The 16,345-nt window shown below is 43.1% G+C and overlaps 1 protein-coding gene across 1 annotated transcript; it reads right to left on the bottom strand.

Annotated features, from left to right (window-relative positions):
* Positions 1-2,363: 2,363 nt before the first annotated feature.
* LOC541961 (knotted related homeobox 5) lies at positions 2,364-13,806 on the bottom strand. The gene is made up of 5 exons (NM_001111615.2): positions 13,125-13,806; positions 12,888-13,004; positions 12,673-12,802; positions 2,857-3,110; positions 2,364-2,746 (listed from the first exon to the last, which is right to left on the bottom strand). The coding sequence occupies exons 1-5, from the start codon at positions 13,326-13,328 to the stop codon at positions 2,555-2,557; spliced, it is 897 nt and encodes a 298-aa protein (NP_001105085.1). The 5' UTR covers positions 13,329-13,806; the 3' UTR covers positions 2,364-2,554.
* Positions 13,807-16,345: the final 2,539 nt, after the last annotated feature.

Genomic DNA, 16,345 nt, shown 5'->3' with positions numbered 1-16,345 from the left:
AAGGGCTTAAAACAAAGGTATAAGTTAAAGCATTTTATTTTGACAATCAAGACATATTATAGTTGAAAGTAGCCTAAAGGGGGTGGATAGACGAAACCTGAAAATTATAAACTTTGAACATGAACTTTGCGTGGGGTTAGAGTTAGAATGAGTAATAATGAAATCAGAGTGTGGAAAAGAGTTCTTCTGGCTATTCAATCAATGCAGATAACTTTGGGAGATAACTCAAAGAGATTTCAAGCAAGAGAACTTTAGAGAGAGGAACAATCAAATAGTAAAGTCATGATCAACACAAATGAACACAATGATTTGTTGCTCGAGGTTTGGTTCTAAAGAACCTAATCCCCATTGAGGAGGCCACATAAGTATGGTCTCTTTCAACCCTTTCCCTCTCTCAAACGATCACTCACACCAGTTGGGTGCTTCTTCTTAATCTCAAGGGTCACTTAGACCCCGCAAGGATCACCACACAATTAGGTGTTTCTTGCTAGCTTTACAAGTCACTTGAGAGTTTAGAATGAGGTGAAGAAAACATAATTAAAAAAGCCAAGCAACAAGAGCAACAAGAAAAGCACTAGATCACACTCTCTCTAGATTTTTCCAAGGCACTAATCACTAATGATCACTAGTCACATTATGGCACTTGGAGAAGCTTGGATGCTTTGAATGTGTCTTGGGATGAAGTGTTTGCTCTTGTATTAAATGTAAATGAATGTGATTCTTGGATGAAGTGAATGGAGGTAGTTGGGGTTGTATTTATAGCCATCAACCACTTCCTAGTTGTTGCCCTCTTTCTGTCAAACGCGGACGGTCCGCGCTCCTGGTCCGGACTGTCCATCCTTATACATCAATGATTCGCAATGGTCAACAGTAACGACTATAAGTGCATTAAATGCGTCGTCAGATGTCAGATAAAGCAGTCGTGGATGGTTTGACCGTGGACCCCGGACAGTTCGCGAGGACGCTAAAAATGCATTTTACTGAACTCGTCACCTTCGGGTTTCTCTAGTTTTAAATGGGCGGACGGTCCACGCCTGAGGCTGGACAGTCCGAGCTTGGTCCGGGACGGTGCTCTCTTCTCCTTCGGACAATCTGTAGTATAAATGTGAGTTTTGCATAGTTCCCGTCCGAGGCACACATTGGTGTTGCGGACGGTTCGTCGGAAGGGCCCAGACGGTCCGCGCACAGGTGAATTCTCCAAAAAGCTTATCCTGTCCGAAATAATCTACGGTATTCTAGAGAGTCGACTTAGAATTGAGATAGATAGACTTATGCACTTGAGAATTAATCAACTAGGCAAACTAGTTAGTATATAAGATTTGTGATGGTCGTAAAGCACCAAAATTAATTATAAAAAATGGTTAAGTCCATTTCTTTTTCAATGGTGTGTGACCGGATTTAGGATAGAAAGTTATACTATAGAAGTGGAACTGAGAGTTTAGAATGATTTCTTGAGTGCCACTAGATGGATTGACTCCATACATAAGTTTTTGACCTAGTGAAGTCATAAACGACCTCTCACCATAATTGTGAAAATGCTAGCTCATATACACAAGAGTGTGTAGCACCTTGGAGCTAGCACACTTGCAAAAAAAATTGGAAGAAAGGGCTCTGAGTGTGCCTCTAAATTGAGGTCAAACACTAACATAAAAAGTGTTAGACCAATACAGTACCGGTCCGACATCTAACCCTAGCCTCGTGCACCCTGGCTTTGTTGGACCCTGAACTTTGGTCTGACGAAGGGTGTTGGACCAATCTGATGCTCTCGGTAACTCTCTAGTAGGTTTCTAGATAGCATCAAGCTTCATTGATCCGCTAGTGGGAATAGAGGCAACATAGGACAGAATGAGTGCATTGTTCATCAAAGTATTGCCACTATCAAGCGCATGAGAAACTTCAAATAAGGTCGGCGGATGTCCGACAAGGGTCATCGGATCAATCCGACACAACTAGGAGCTCTCTGGTCGCTTTCTGTAAGGTGTAGGACCATTGTAGACTGGTCTGATTGCCATAGAGCCATATGTGAGTGTTTGTTATTGTGGTGCCAATGATCAATTTGAAATGGATAGTACACATGTCAAGCTCAGAGGTGTCGTACCCATGTGGTATGATCCAACCGGTGGCGTCAGATAAACCGACATCACTGTGTTTTCTAGAGTGAAGAGCCCAACGGCTTATACATAGAGTTTACCTAGTCTTGAGGATGCAATCTTGGCTTTCCGACCCAATAAACATTGTAGTGATCCTAAGAAAACATCTCTCATTCAAGTGACCTCTAATATTATATATACATCCCGTCGCTTCCGAACTGAATTTTAAATTTTCAGATGTAAAACAGGGTGATCAAAATGCAACAGGCAATTGAACAATTCATGTTATATTGTTACGGTGTCTTTACATGCCACTACATACTGTGTACCCGACAATACACGTTGTCGCCCATGCATATACACAATGAATCCGACAAAATGACAGCGGATATTGCTTCATGTAACTAATCTCAGTATCAACCAACAATTTGCCCCCAATTCGTCAGAGGTATCTATCGCATCGATCACGGCCCGATGGTGCCCGTGTCGAAGTAGAGCGTCGTCCCGGAGGAGGATCCGGAGACGCCGCCCTCCATGAGCGCGAACCGCATGTCCTCCGACGGCTTCCAATGCCGCTTCCGCTGGTTGATGAACCAGTTGTTGATCTGCTTCGGGTCCAGCCCAGTCATGGCCGCCAGCCTCACCTTATCCTCCTCCTGCCGAACAAGATACTTAGTCTGAGCAAAATGCCGATCACAGATTCGATTGTTCGTTCAAAGCGAGGAAAGATCAGTCACAGCACAGGTGTGTGCTGTGAGCATGTTACCGTAGGGTACGGCCAGCGGTAGTGCGTGTTCCACCAGTCCATCAGCGCCGACCGAGCGTCCTTGGGCAGCTTCCCTTTCTTCCTCTTCTTCAGGAACTCGGACCGCAGCCGGCTCAGGCAGCCGCTGTACTTCTTCAGCAGCATCTCCTTGAGCTCGCGGTCGGCCAGGCGCGAGCTGTGCTCCTGCCCTGGGTCTGTCGTCGCGTCTGTGTCGCCTGAGCATGGCTCGTCCTCAGAGGACTCCACCATTTCATCTTGATGCAAAAGAAACCAAAATTCCAAATCAGATTGCAGTTTTCGAACATGATGGAAATGCTAGGCTGACTGGGAATCATAAAATGATTTCAGGACACAAGGGGAGCAGATTAGATTGCATGAGGGAGGCTAATGCAAAACAGTGAGACAAGGCGCCGTCCGCGGCGCGGCTAAAAACGGACCATAAGCCCCCTTTTTTACAGCAATAAAACTGAACCATATCCTGATATCCATAACCAAACAGACAGACACTGAGAACCAGCCTTCTGTAGCAAGTAACAGGCTAACAGCAGTCTAAGGGCCTGTTTGTTTACCCCCAGATTATATAATCTGGATTAAATAATCCTAAAAGTCAAACAAACAGTCCAGCTTATTTGCCCAGATTATATAATCTAACCCCTTGGATTATGATAATCCATAAGCAAGTGAGGAGGTGCTTATTTCAGATTATTTTTCCCACTTCCCCACTACCCTTTCAAGTTTCCTAGAAATTACCCACCATTGCCATTATAATCCACCGAATCGTTTTTGCGCCTAGTACTAGTCAATTTGGGGATGAAGAAGGTGACATGAATGCCTTCCGTGATAATATTGCTAATGCAATATTTGTCAATGTCAATTGAATTATTTTATATATATATATATATGAGTTTCATACAAAAGAATCATATTAACAACTCAAATAATCTGGGTAAATAAACAGGACTACTCAGATTATATAATCCAGATTATATAATCCTCCAAAAATAATCCAGATTATATAATCCATGGGGGTAAACAAACAGGCCCTAATTCAGTTTTTTTATGTGTCTTACAAACACAAAGCCAGCAACTGCAGAAAGTGGTGTAGTCTTGGGATAAAACATTTCCACTATATTGTGTTGTAAAGCATAGTACATTTCTAGCAAGCATCGGAAACTGTGTTGGTGGTGTCTTAATTGTTTTGTCCCATAATGAGTTTTGCTTGCAAAACCATAAAGCAAGCTGCACAGCCCCAGTTAAGAACTACCATAAACCCAGTTGCAAGCTAGATTAAATAGGCTATGCAGAACAACAATGCAATCTTTCTCATTTTTTTAAACACAAGTTGACTAGGTATGTTAAGTACCAGAGCTCTATGGGTTTTGTTTATGGGAAAAAAAAAGAAGTCTAGTACACACCATATAAAAATTATATGAACCAAAAAATGTATAAGTAAATACACATAATAATATATCAGGGAAACGAAACATAGGATGCATAACATAAATGTCTGCCTTCCTTCGTATGACACCAGACTGTAGAAAATTACTGTAAAGTATTCTATTAGACCTCACAAACTCATGCGTAGAAGTTGGGTATTTTTGCTGTGTTTTCCTATTCTACTAGACTTCACTTTAACTGGTACGGTTTGCAGTTTTACCTTGATATCTACCAGGCACACAAGAGTTTCCCATTCAATTCTTATGCAAGCATCGATGCTAGATCATTAGAATTTCAATGTGAAAACATCAGCTCTTACAATATTTTGAACCCTGGAAACTAACCTTGTTTTATGCTAGATCATTTTTTACCCACCCCCTGCAGGTCAAGTTTTTATGCTAGAACATTATAATTTCAGTGCGGCAACATCAACCCAAACGTCATACGTAAATTCTGAAGGGACACTGAACCAATGATTAAAATAGCGCTATATCCGGATATAGCTGTTGGAGAAGGGTGAGGATACGATATTCACATTTTAGCGTTAAACAGATAGAGACGCTAATATCCGGTATTAGCCGGCTAAAACAGCTAAACCAGGTATTATTTAGTGCGCTAAATTCACGTTTGGAAGCTGCTGCTATGCGAAGCAAGAGATGTGGGCCGATCCGGCCGAATGAACTTTGGGCCCAAAAAAACAATAGCCTGCAGCCGAGCACTAAAAACCTTAGCCGACCGGACTCTGTGTTGCTTGCTCCTGCCCTTGTCCTCTGATCCACTCTTGAGCATCGACGGCGTTCTCAGTGGGGCGAGCTCGAGACATCTAAACAGGTGTGCGCCGCCGCCAAGCCAAGGTAGTGGGCACCGTCGCGGGCCACGGAGCTCAAGAACGTCGGTGCGCGGCGCAGGGCGTGGGAGGCGCTATCGCGCCACTGATCTTAGCGGTCACCATCGCCACTGATTGCTCGGCTGCGGGTGAGGTAGGAGCATGGCTAGCTGCTTTGCTTGTTGCAATCAGTGGCTAGCTATTTTGCTTGCTGAATTGATAACTGAATGTGCGTGCTACAGTGAGTTAGGTGCATGTTCTGGACTTCTGGTAGGTGCATATTATTTCTGGTGAATGTTTTGCTTGCTAAATGGCTAACTGAATCAACAACTAGCTGTTTTCCTTGCTATTATTTCTGGTTCTGAAGTCTTGAACTGCGGATTGTATTTTTTGGCATTGGTTATTAGTTTATTACAGAGATGACGTTGTATGTTCTGAAAACCGCTAAAGCATTTAGCTGCGGCGATATCTGGATATATCCTTTTCTAGCGGTTGAAAAAGGCCGGGGATAAATGCCTTAGCCTGCTATTTTAAACACTGCACTGAACGTCCACCATGGCAGTCGCAGGGCCCTAGAGGCCTAGACACATAGATTTAACAAAAGATCCCTACATCTTTCAAAGTTAAAGGAAATCAAGTAGTGGACAGCATCCATAGAATTTTGCTGAAACAGCAGATTAACAGACCCAGCGAAAGATTTTACACAGCTAGATATCCATGTCTGCATTTATTGCAAACATTCTGTGCTACATCATGCAGAATCAAATGGGTTTCAGTACCTATTTGCATGAATGGAACCACTCAGTGAAATAATTGAAGATGAAAATTAATCAATTATTTAATTTAAAGTTATGTTGTTCTAATGGTTTCGTTTATGGTAAACTAAAATGCCACTAGTACAGAAATAATACCATATCCAGGACAAGAAAAAGTTATTTCCCTGATCTAGAGAGCAAATTGCATTTTTATTGTTGTCTGCCAACAAAAATGCAAAAACTAGTGTCTTCGTTTGCATTAGTATGCGTGAAAATTGAATGTTTGTTACCATTTCGTGTTGTAGAACCATACCATTGCTTAAATTTGAGTATTCCTTCAGTATTAACCTCTTATAAGAGAGAAAAGTAGTACAAAAATTAATTTGATCTGTGACACCGATAACCATGTGTTATGTGTACATCTCTAACATAGCCAAACCATGTGCTAAATCATATAAGGGCATCCATCATTCTATTCCTCACCAGTCCACTGCTGCCTAAGCAGGTGATACACTTATTTACCTATAATATGTTTGGTTTGAGAAATGAGGCAGTCCATCATATTCCCACTCCTCACCTTCTCGTTTGGTTTGTGGAATGGAATGAATTGATGCTTCACCATTTCATTCTTCATAGGATACTAACTAGCAATAATATGAGGAATGGATTCATTTCACCAAATTTATGGAATTGACTTAGGGGTGGAAACGGATCGAATACGCATGGATGCGAATTCGAATGTCACAATTTACCATATTTTAGCCCGAATTCGGATACAAATTCGAATATCTTCGGATATGAATACAAAATGGATAGTCGAATTCTTATTCGGATATTTACTCAATTCAACTCAAACAGCATACCCTAAAATTTAACATATGTATATGTGTATTTTTATTTAAGTACAAGTTTATAGATAGTAAAAACAAACTTAAATTAAAATAGATTTCTAGTGAACCTCCATATCCAAGTCAACAAAACTATATAAATAATATTTTTAAACTATCGAAGCATGTAACAAAAGATAAACAACAACACGTGATATTTAATAAGAGATATTTGTACAAATACAAGTAAATTAGAATTGATATAAAATAGTAAATGTACCAAGAAAAACAAATTTTTCGTTCTAAAATGAATAAATGTCCTATATAAATGTGTGTACCAAAACTTAAATGAAAACATGAAGAAATTTATCTATACGTTGTAAAGTGGAGAGTTATAGTTGAATGTTTATGGAACTTCGTTGAGATGTGTTCACTATATAGATAAAGTTGAGAGTTATAATTGAATGTTTATGAAACCTATTGAATTTTATTATTTAATATCACTAGAAATATAAGGTTGATATATATATTTATTTATCATATAAATATTTTTAATATTTTAAATGATATATATCATTTTTCTAGTATATTATTAAACTCAAAATCATTTTTAATTAGTAATTAGTGATAAAGTTAAGTTTGAAATGGTTTCATGAAACATATTTTTTCACGGATACGGATAGCATCAGATGTTTCATGGGTTTTTCGAATACGGATATGGAACCAGATAGAGAAAAGTATTATAAATCGAATTCGAATACATCCATTTGACATCCATATTGAAATCGAATACGAATAGAGATATCCATATTAGCAGTTTTAGCGAATACGAATACGGATAATTCAGATCTCAAGACATCCATTTCCAGCCCTAAATGGACTCATGATACATCATCTCATTTAGAATGGATTAACTCTTCAAACCAAACACCCCATTAATACTCCATTAGTTGCGAGGACACCAATAATTAAGCTTACCATGGAGTTTGTGTCTCATTTGTGTATAATACACTACAACCTAACCGACGCCATTCAATACTTACTGGATCATCCAAAGCTCACCACAGATATTGATGTGTGATAGGATGCATGAAGGATTTCATAATTGGCACATGAGGGCAGCATTTATTTGATCATTGATCTTATAAACAAATAGTCTAAAGCATAATATCATATTAGGCAAGGGCAGAGCCGGGGGGGCAAAGTGGGTCATGTCCCCCTCCCCTCAATTTTGTACAACCTCTTATACCTAATGATCATTTATTGTCAAGTGTAGAAAAATTGAAGTTATGGATAGGATATGGTCATGTCCCAAATCTCTAAAACTAATAGCTACCGACTAAAATTAGCTGAGAGGTTTAGAACGGATCAACTAACTGACCGACTAATTGTTAGCTATACCCCTCAAATAACCATTAGTTGTTAGCTGCCTCAAACCAGCTAAAACCAGCTAACAACTTATTAGGTAGCTAACAATTAGCTCTAAAGGTTTGGAACATGGCCTAAAACAACCCTATCATGAGCCTCCTCGTCGGATCGACCTAGTCCTCCCAACTCTCGTCCACCTCCTCGGTTCAGTCCTCACATCTGTCCGCCCAACCCTATTCTTCCCAACGCAACCCAAACTAGTTTGTTCTGATGCCCTATTTCTGCCACATCCTCGTTCTCGACGCTACGCGCCCCTTCCAGGTGCCTCCTGTTGAGTTTGTGATCCAAATTCTAAAAAAGGCGGCCAAGTTGGCGAGCGAAGTGGAGGCTTGTCGCTGGGAGGCTTGGGGCGGAGCGTAGCGATGCCAACTGGCCTTTGGCTCGCAGCCCAGGGACGCCTGGGGTGCGGGGGGCGGTACGGATTGTTGCCTACTCACATTAGGGTTTCGCCTCTATAAATACACTTGTAATCCGCAGGAAATAGTCATCTCATTGTAAATCTCCTGCGATCTGTAACCACCCGAAAAATAGTGAGATTGTTGTTGGCCGGTGCCCGTGGTTTTTTCCCCTTCGCTTTGGAGAGGTTTTCCACGTTAAATCTGTGTCTTCTGTGTTTGATCTGCTTTGGGTCGTATTGATTCATAACACCTCCAACCCCCGCCACATCGTCATCACGACATCGGCCTGCCTGACAAGACAGATCTCGCTCGTCGCAACGATGCGACCCATCCCGGCGACCGACGAGCTTGGTGAACCAGCAAGCCCTGGCTCTCGGCTATAGACGTCGCCTACCCCACCCCTTTACTGGCGCCCCTGCCCTTAAAGAAGATCGGCAATCAACAAGGTACACACGATTTCGATTCGATCATCAAGAACTTAGTGGTATGTTTGGTTCTTTTGTTATATAAATTTCTTCTTTAAACTTATATCGTGTATTGATATAAAACTTGAATTCTATGCAACACTAGTTTTTTACGATGTTGCTTGATTTTGTCATGTAGTCTTCTTAGCCCCCATGAATTCTCTTCCTGTGTCCGCCACTGATATTAGGGCTTCATAGCAACATAGATCAATCCAGTTATTAGTACAAGATTGCCCCCACATTTATTTATGTTTTCACCCCTTAGAAATCACAGAGCATTATAAAAATAAAAGGTATGAAAAAACCCGGGTGTTCTTTTCCTAATGAAGAAAAACATATTGTTCTTGAGATATAAAAGGTTAGGATATTCCCATTGAAAGATGCAGAAAAAAAACAAAAAGAAAAAAATAAAAGGCACACATGTTAAACATATATGTTCAAAAGTGAAGTCCATAAAAACATCAAAAGAAACCCTAGCTCATTGCTATAACAATAGCTTATATCTAACATTGGAGCTCTTGTCGAGATGCATTCCATTAAGAGAAATAACCATGCTTGCTTTAGACCATAATACATAGCTTAACACATATAGCAAAGCAAATGAATGAATGAATCATACATGCACTTATAACAGTTATTTTGTGTCTATATTTAGCAAAAAATTACCTTACAAAAAAACTCGACTTGCGGCGGTAAGACAACCCTTGTGTACTGTTTTAAGAAGACATTTTCAGACAGGTCAAGAAAACTCCCGAACCCTATTACAAGTGCACATATAATTGAATGACACATTCAACAAAGATTATAAAAGTATACACTCAAATAATCTTTTACTAGTTTTGCCAATATGTCAACTCATAAATAACTAATGTGATGTTCACTAGCCTTGTCATTAAAGATTAGTAGTTGTATAATATATTGTTGCACAAAACCGTGATAACATATTGTTGAGATCACTATAACAATTTATCTCAGTAGCTTGTCATTATCAATATTAGTATGATGCTCATTGCCAGACTCCCACGCACAATTTGTATAAACTCGCGAGCATATTTCTATTGGTCTGATCGAATTGAACTTTCACAGTTTACGTATAAAATCACAATCCCTCTGAGTAAAACAAGAGATAAATTTACTGTGGTCATCGGCATGATCATGTTTCATTCCCCTTTGCAGTAACCTGCATGACTGCACTTGGCTTTGCCTAAATACATTGGAATGGCAAGAAAACAAGACACGAACAGTTCTGCCCAGAACCGTGTTACAGTTTGTTAGGCTGTGTTAAAGGTTTCACATGCTTCCATAGTTACCAACCTCCGTGCTTTTGACTTTATTAAACATGTGAAGTTTCCAAAAGCCCATGGGTGTTCACCACTGCAAATTCACCTGGTCATGGTGGCGAGATGTTCATGGAAATCGCAATCGCAGATTACAATGACTAGCACAAAACAACCTTATAAATGTAAACTGCTAAATAAAACTGCCTATCTCCATCCCATCGGCTTACCTGGAAGCCAACACAAAGTTGCTCTCATGGTATGTTTATTTAAGCTGCATTAGCACCCGAATTTGCCCTTATGATATGTTTAAGCTGTATTGGCAAGTAACAATGGGGTTTAAATAATTGTGTCGAAAATAAGCTGCAGCAACTGTAACTGCAGCAAGTCTTTAGCCGCTTTAAGTGTATTGTACCTTGGTCTAGAAACATTGGAGGCTGGTTTGGTGACTAGGAAATTGGAGAAGATCCATGGGGGAGAAAACCTCTTCCTATTCACCCACATGGATCCTCTCCAATTCTCTGGTCACCAAATCAGCCGTACAGTGAACGAACTTAATGATCACCATGCACAAAGAAGCCTAACTATCCTTAATCACTGGTTACCACAAGAAATCATAGCACAGAGATCATATATGAAACTAGAAAATCACACGATACTTTTTTTAGTCTATGGCAAGCAGATCGTGCATATAACCGTGTACAAGACTGTCTCGTATTGTAGACTGCAGTGTTTACTAGAAAGTCACACGCTAAACCTGTACTTTTTTCAGCTTACCCATCCCGATCACTATATTTAAACGTCACTTTACAAACAATACAAAATAGTGTTTTGCATGGCCATATGGGTAAGGTGCTAAAGGCGGTCTTAGGAAAGACAAGATCCACTAGAGAAGTAGAGATAGTCTCAATTAGGTTGTTTGCAGCAGTTCGTGTAAAATAGGGATTTGCACTTTAGATTAAACCGCTACAGTGCAAAGTTTGGAATAGGGGATGCGATAGGATAGTTGGAGAGAGAGAAGAAAAGCCAGAATCCATCAGGCTATTCGCTTCGGATTAAAGTCAATTGTTCAGACTGCTGCAGGTGCAATTCATAGAGACAAAACATTATAAACGTAGAAGCCGGTATGAATTAAAGCCAAGCCAACATGGGGCATGTTTGATTTAGTTTTTTTCTAACCAGCTTTTCTAAGAATCTGACTGTGGAGAGAATCTGGCTTTGGGAAGAATCTGAGTGTCGTAGAAATTACGTGTGGAGGAAGATGAAGTGATCAAAAGGGTTCAAGGTCTAGAAAACGATGGATTACTACTATCGTGACGATTTAGTCGATTCTATGTTCATGTTGATTTTGGACGGTTTTTATCAAGCAATTCTTATAGCTAGGACATTTGGCAATCCGCATCAGCTTTTGGTAGCTAGGAGCTGAAAAAACAAATCCAAACAAGCAGGATCATTATATCTTGAGCTACCCCCACGACAACAAAAAAAAAATCTTGTGGAGTCCGAAATGGAAGCTGGGGCCTGTGGATATGACCTTGGCCAGTATAGCTAGCAATCTAGCATGCACGAGCAAGATTCTTTTTTCCCAAAGCCATCCAAGCAGTGTCGCTGGCTCGCTGCCCATCAGCGCGCAGTTCGCTCAAGTTCCATCAGTCGTCAGATCGAGGCAGCCTACAAGTCTACAAGTAGCAGCAGCAAATACACCTCCATGTGAGAGAGGAGGAGGTGAGAGAGAGAGAGATAAGCAAACAAAGGCAAAGCATTGGTTGGTGTACAGTAACTTAGATCCCATATCATAAGTCTCCTATTTTACATCCTGCTGGAGAGTGTCTTACACGAAGCACACGCTCAAAACTTTACTCATCCGACCCCGGCGTCTGACACTCCTGCACCCCATTTGCATGGACACGATTTGACCACACAAGAAGAACACGCACACGCGCACACATTCATCAAAGCAGCTAGTATCCATCCACCATCCTCGCCCCTCTATAGTCGCACACGCGCTAGCTTTCTTCGCTTCACAGTTCACAGCTCCCACAAGAACAGCAATAATGCACCGCATGTCCACAATGGCGGCATGGCAGGTCGTCTCGTCTCGTCGGCGACCGGCCGGAGAGATGCATGTGAGCGGAGGAGTTATTATTAATATGGGTTTTTTATTTCCCCGTACGTACTAGAGTTTTAGATGACAATTAAAAAGACGAACTGATTATAAAACCAGATCTATATGTTTACTGTAGCAAACCGCTGAACTGATCACGGATAGCTTCATCTCCTGAATTAGCCACGCTTATGCAATTAGTTTTATAATAATTAGCTCATGTTTTAATCCTTCCAATCAACATCCAAAACCCAGCCAGACGCCCGGAGGATCAAACACCCCCCGGCCTTACTTACTTACCGGAGAGCGAGGCGGCGCCGCCGCAGAGGGAGCTGAGCTGCGTCCTGACGCTGCTGAGGAAGGACGCCGCCTCGTCGAACGGCCGCGACAGCTCCTCCTTGTACCGCTCCAGCAACCGGCAGTACGTCTCCTGCGCGCCGCAGCCACCGTCGTCGTCGCCACGGTCACATGTAATAACGACACAAGAATCAGAACAACTGGTTTAGCGTGCGTACCATGAACTCGTCGAGCTCGGGGTCCATGCCGACGACCTCCCCGCCGGCGGAGGCGGCGGCGCACCTCTCCCGGCCGATCTCCTCCAGCAGCGTGGCCACCTCCGACGGCGCGCCCACCTGCCACGCCAAATCAAGAAACCGACCCGCGTCGTCAAGGCGTAATTATTGTCGGCGAGCTAGCTGCTAGGTGCTAGCTACTGCTAGCCGACCGCACGATGCGACGGCGAGGTACCGTACCTTGCGGCAGTCGATGTAGGCGGAGAGGAGGGACGGGTAGCGTGGGTGCCCGGCGATCTGCGCCTTGACCAGCTCCGTCAGATCCGCCGCCGGCGGGGGCGGGGGCGGGGGTGAGCCCGGTCCACCGGCGACCCCGGACGCCTCGCTAGTCGCCGCCGCCCCGTGGCGCGAGATCCCCGGGTGGATGCTGTACAGATCCTCCATGCCCGCCGCGCCACCCTGCAGTCTTCTTTGCTGTAGCTCGATCGCGTGTCCCAGCAACCGAGCTGCTCGCTGCCTCTAGCTAGCTATAATCTCCCTTCTATTCTACCTATCTACGTGCACCTGTGCACACATCCATATAATCAAATCGCTGGAAATAGTAGTAGAAAAAGACTCCGATGGTTCCGTGTTGTTTTATTGTCTGGTTCTTGGGGCATGTGTGGATGCGGGGAGCTCCAGGAAGACGAAGAAGAAGCGGCAGCTAGCGCACAAGGAAAAGGGTCGTGCAAGCAAGAACAAGAGAAGGTAGGGGAAGGGGCAGAGATCATGCGGGGAAAGGGGAACTAGCAGTCGTTTGCACTGCAGCCCCTGCTGTTGCTACTGCTGGAGCTGCAGACGCAGAAGCAGGCCGTGATCTCTGCAGCAGCGGTATTCATGGGGTTGAACCGGCTCGGCTGCTCTCTCTCTCTCTGAGTCAGAGGATGATGGAGGCAGTGCCTGCCAGTGAGATTGGGAAAGAAGAAGGGAATATGTGGTTTTTTCTATGCGAGAAAGAAAAAAAATGTAAAGAAATGTGCATGGATGTTCCCATTTTCATTGATTTTTTTTCGCTACTATGGCTATATCCGGCGGTCAGACTAGCGTAGCGTGAAAAAACTGTAGACGATACTGAGAAGTTTAAAACAAGAAATAAGATAGAGGATGCGATATGAGGTATGCTAGAGATAGCCTCACGTTCTAATGCGAGAGTGTAAACGAGAGATGTATGTAGCGAAGAGTGTATGCGGATACGAATATTGTTGGATACTTAGGAACAGGGTACATAAAAGAAGGCCTAAAGGCCTCTCAAATACAACCCATGAATCGAGCGACCCACCTGCCAAGCACCTTGGCGTGAGGGTCCAAAAGGCCTCCTGGGGACGGCTCACCAAGCCGACCAGCTCGCCCCCCAACCAATATCCGCCGAGCAACCCAGCGAGGCGAAGCTACTGACCAACCCGCTCGCCGAGCAACCTAGCGAGGCGAGACCGCCGAGCAATCCAGCAAGACGATAACTGACTCTTAGGAAAGCCAACCTGGTGCTATCGAGCCACGTCGGCGCGATGAGACATTACCAAGCCATGCCCAGACCACGTATCCCCGCTGACCAGTAGGACCGGACAACCCTAGTCGCTGAGACCTCAGCATCGGGATCTCTACACTGACACATACGCCGGAAGGGACGGGGCAATACACCGTACAAGGCGTACGTATACACATGATGAAAGGTGATGATATGAGGATGAAGGAAGATGAAGTTGTACTGAAGACATCCCTAAGCCATGCCTTGAGCTAACTCAATAGAACCACCAAACACCGCTACGTCTAAATCGAAGCAGCTACAGGAACTCATCTAAAGGCAGACGAGACACTACACCAGACCAGGGGTACGACAGCGCACGCCTCGGTAGACGACTCTATAAGGGATACACAGAAGCACGACCCAATAGACGAGACCATAGGGGCTACGAGACCTAGAAGCGGGAGGCTGAACTCCTCCCTGGTAGAATACAAATCCTCATTGTAATGTCTACCATTGAGCTATAAAAGGGCAAGACAACCTCCATCCAAAGATCATCTCATATCTCCACAACTTCACACAAGCACCCAGTTGTAACACGTTCCAAGCAATACTACTGGCAGCACCGCACTGAACTAGGGTCCCGGTCTGAACTAGTATAACTCCTTCGCCCCAAATCCACCTTCGAGCCCCTCCCCCCCCCCCCCCCCCCGCGCGGCTCACCATTTGGAGTGAGTCCAAACTAACACCTCTACTGAACACAAATCTTATTGTTCCTTGGTTCTGGAAACCACAACAAATATAGATATGTATAGTAAAAAGAAATTATTGATTTGGAGTATGAAAGGCTAAGAATTCATTTTCCGTGTCCTTATCCAACACTCTTATCGAAGTGATTTATGAGTGTAAAAATTGCACATGCATATTCATTTAGGCTATAGTCAGCAGACCTCTGATATCATGGATTCTGGGATGGTGATATCCTGATCCAAGGGTTAATAGAATTAATAGTGTATTCATATCAATAAAGTACATCTTTTTTCGAAAGTCTATCTCGAAAAAAACTCCAAGTTAAGCGTGCTTAGCTTGGAGCAATTTGGGATAAGTGACCGACCGAGAAGTTTTCTCGGGTGCGCATGAATGGGGACAAAGTGCGCATAAAAGATATGTGTTGATTTATGGAGACAATATATAATCCTATAGAGCTGACAGAAGTACCGCCAGTCTGGAAGTGGACAAGGTGTTACGAGACCTCGTCCACACTCTGCTAGAAGTGACCCATGAGTGTAAAAATTACACACGCATATTCATTTAGGCTATAACCATCAGATTATGGATATGATCATGTAACGCACAATTTTACTGCACCAGATAAAGTAAAGTTTAAAATAGAATATAAAAATAAATAAGTTTGGCCTTATGCGCTCGACGGATAGGCTTGGGAGATGTGTTTTTTTTTGCATGGAGACCGTATTATTGCATGGCTCTTTAGAAAAATGAATTTTCACATATTTGTATAATGCCCTGTTTGATGTAGACTTTGGAGCAAAATTGAAAATTGAAATCATATTTCTTAAATTTTTTATAGGGAAAGGGACAGAGATCATGCGGGGGAAGGGGAACTAGGAGTAGCAGCGATCGTTTGCACTGAAGCCCTTGGAGCTGCAGACGCAGAAGCACGACTGCCCTTAGGGGAGACAAAATTGCCTCCCCGTCCGAGGTTAGCCTCGGGCGAGAGGGAACTACGTCTCTCGTCTGAAGTTTGCTTCGGGAGACGAAACTACGTCTTTCGTCTGAGGTTGACCTCGGTCGAGATGGAACTACGTCTCCCGCTAGAGATGGCCTCGTGCGAGACAGAACTGTATCTCCCGCCCAAGATTGGCCTTGGATGAGATGGAACGACGTTTCCCGTCCGAGGTCGGCCTCGGACGAGACGGAACCGTGTCTCCCGCCTAGAGCT

The sequence above is a fragment of the Zea mays genome, chromosome 6 (genome assembly GCF_902167145.1).
Source record: "Zea mays cultivar B73 chromosome 6, Zm-B73-REFERENCE-NAM-5.0, whole genome shotgun sequence".
NCBI lineage: Eukaryota > Viridiplantae > Streptophyta > Magnoliopsida > Poales > Poaceae > Zea > Zea mays.
The sequence above is the reverse complement of the archived record's forward strand: the minus strand, read 5'-3'. Positions and strand labels throughout refer to the sequence as shown.

What these genes read in the sequence shown, in the direction of transcription:
- LOC541961 (NM_001111615.2), bottom strand. Translation starts at nt 13,328, where the DNA reads ATGGAGGATCTGTACAGCATCCACCCGGGGATCTCGCGCCACGGGGCG. An exon ending in CCGAGCTCGACGAGTTCATG is followed by an intron (nt 12,803 to 12,887) that starts GTACGCACGCTA and finishes TGCGGCGCGCAG; the next exon opens with GAGACGTACTGCCGGTTGCT. An exon ending in CGGCGCCGCCTCGCTCTCCG is followed by an intron (nt 3,111 to 12,672) that starts GTAAGTAAGTAA and finishes TTTTGCATCAAG; the next exon opens with ATGAAATGGTGGAGTCCTCT.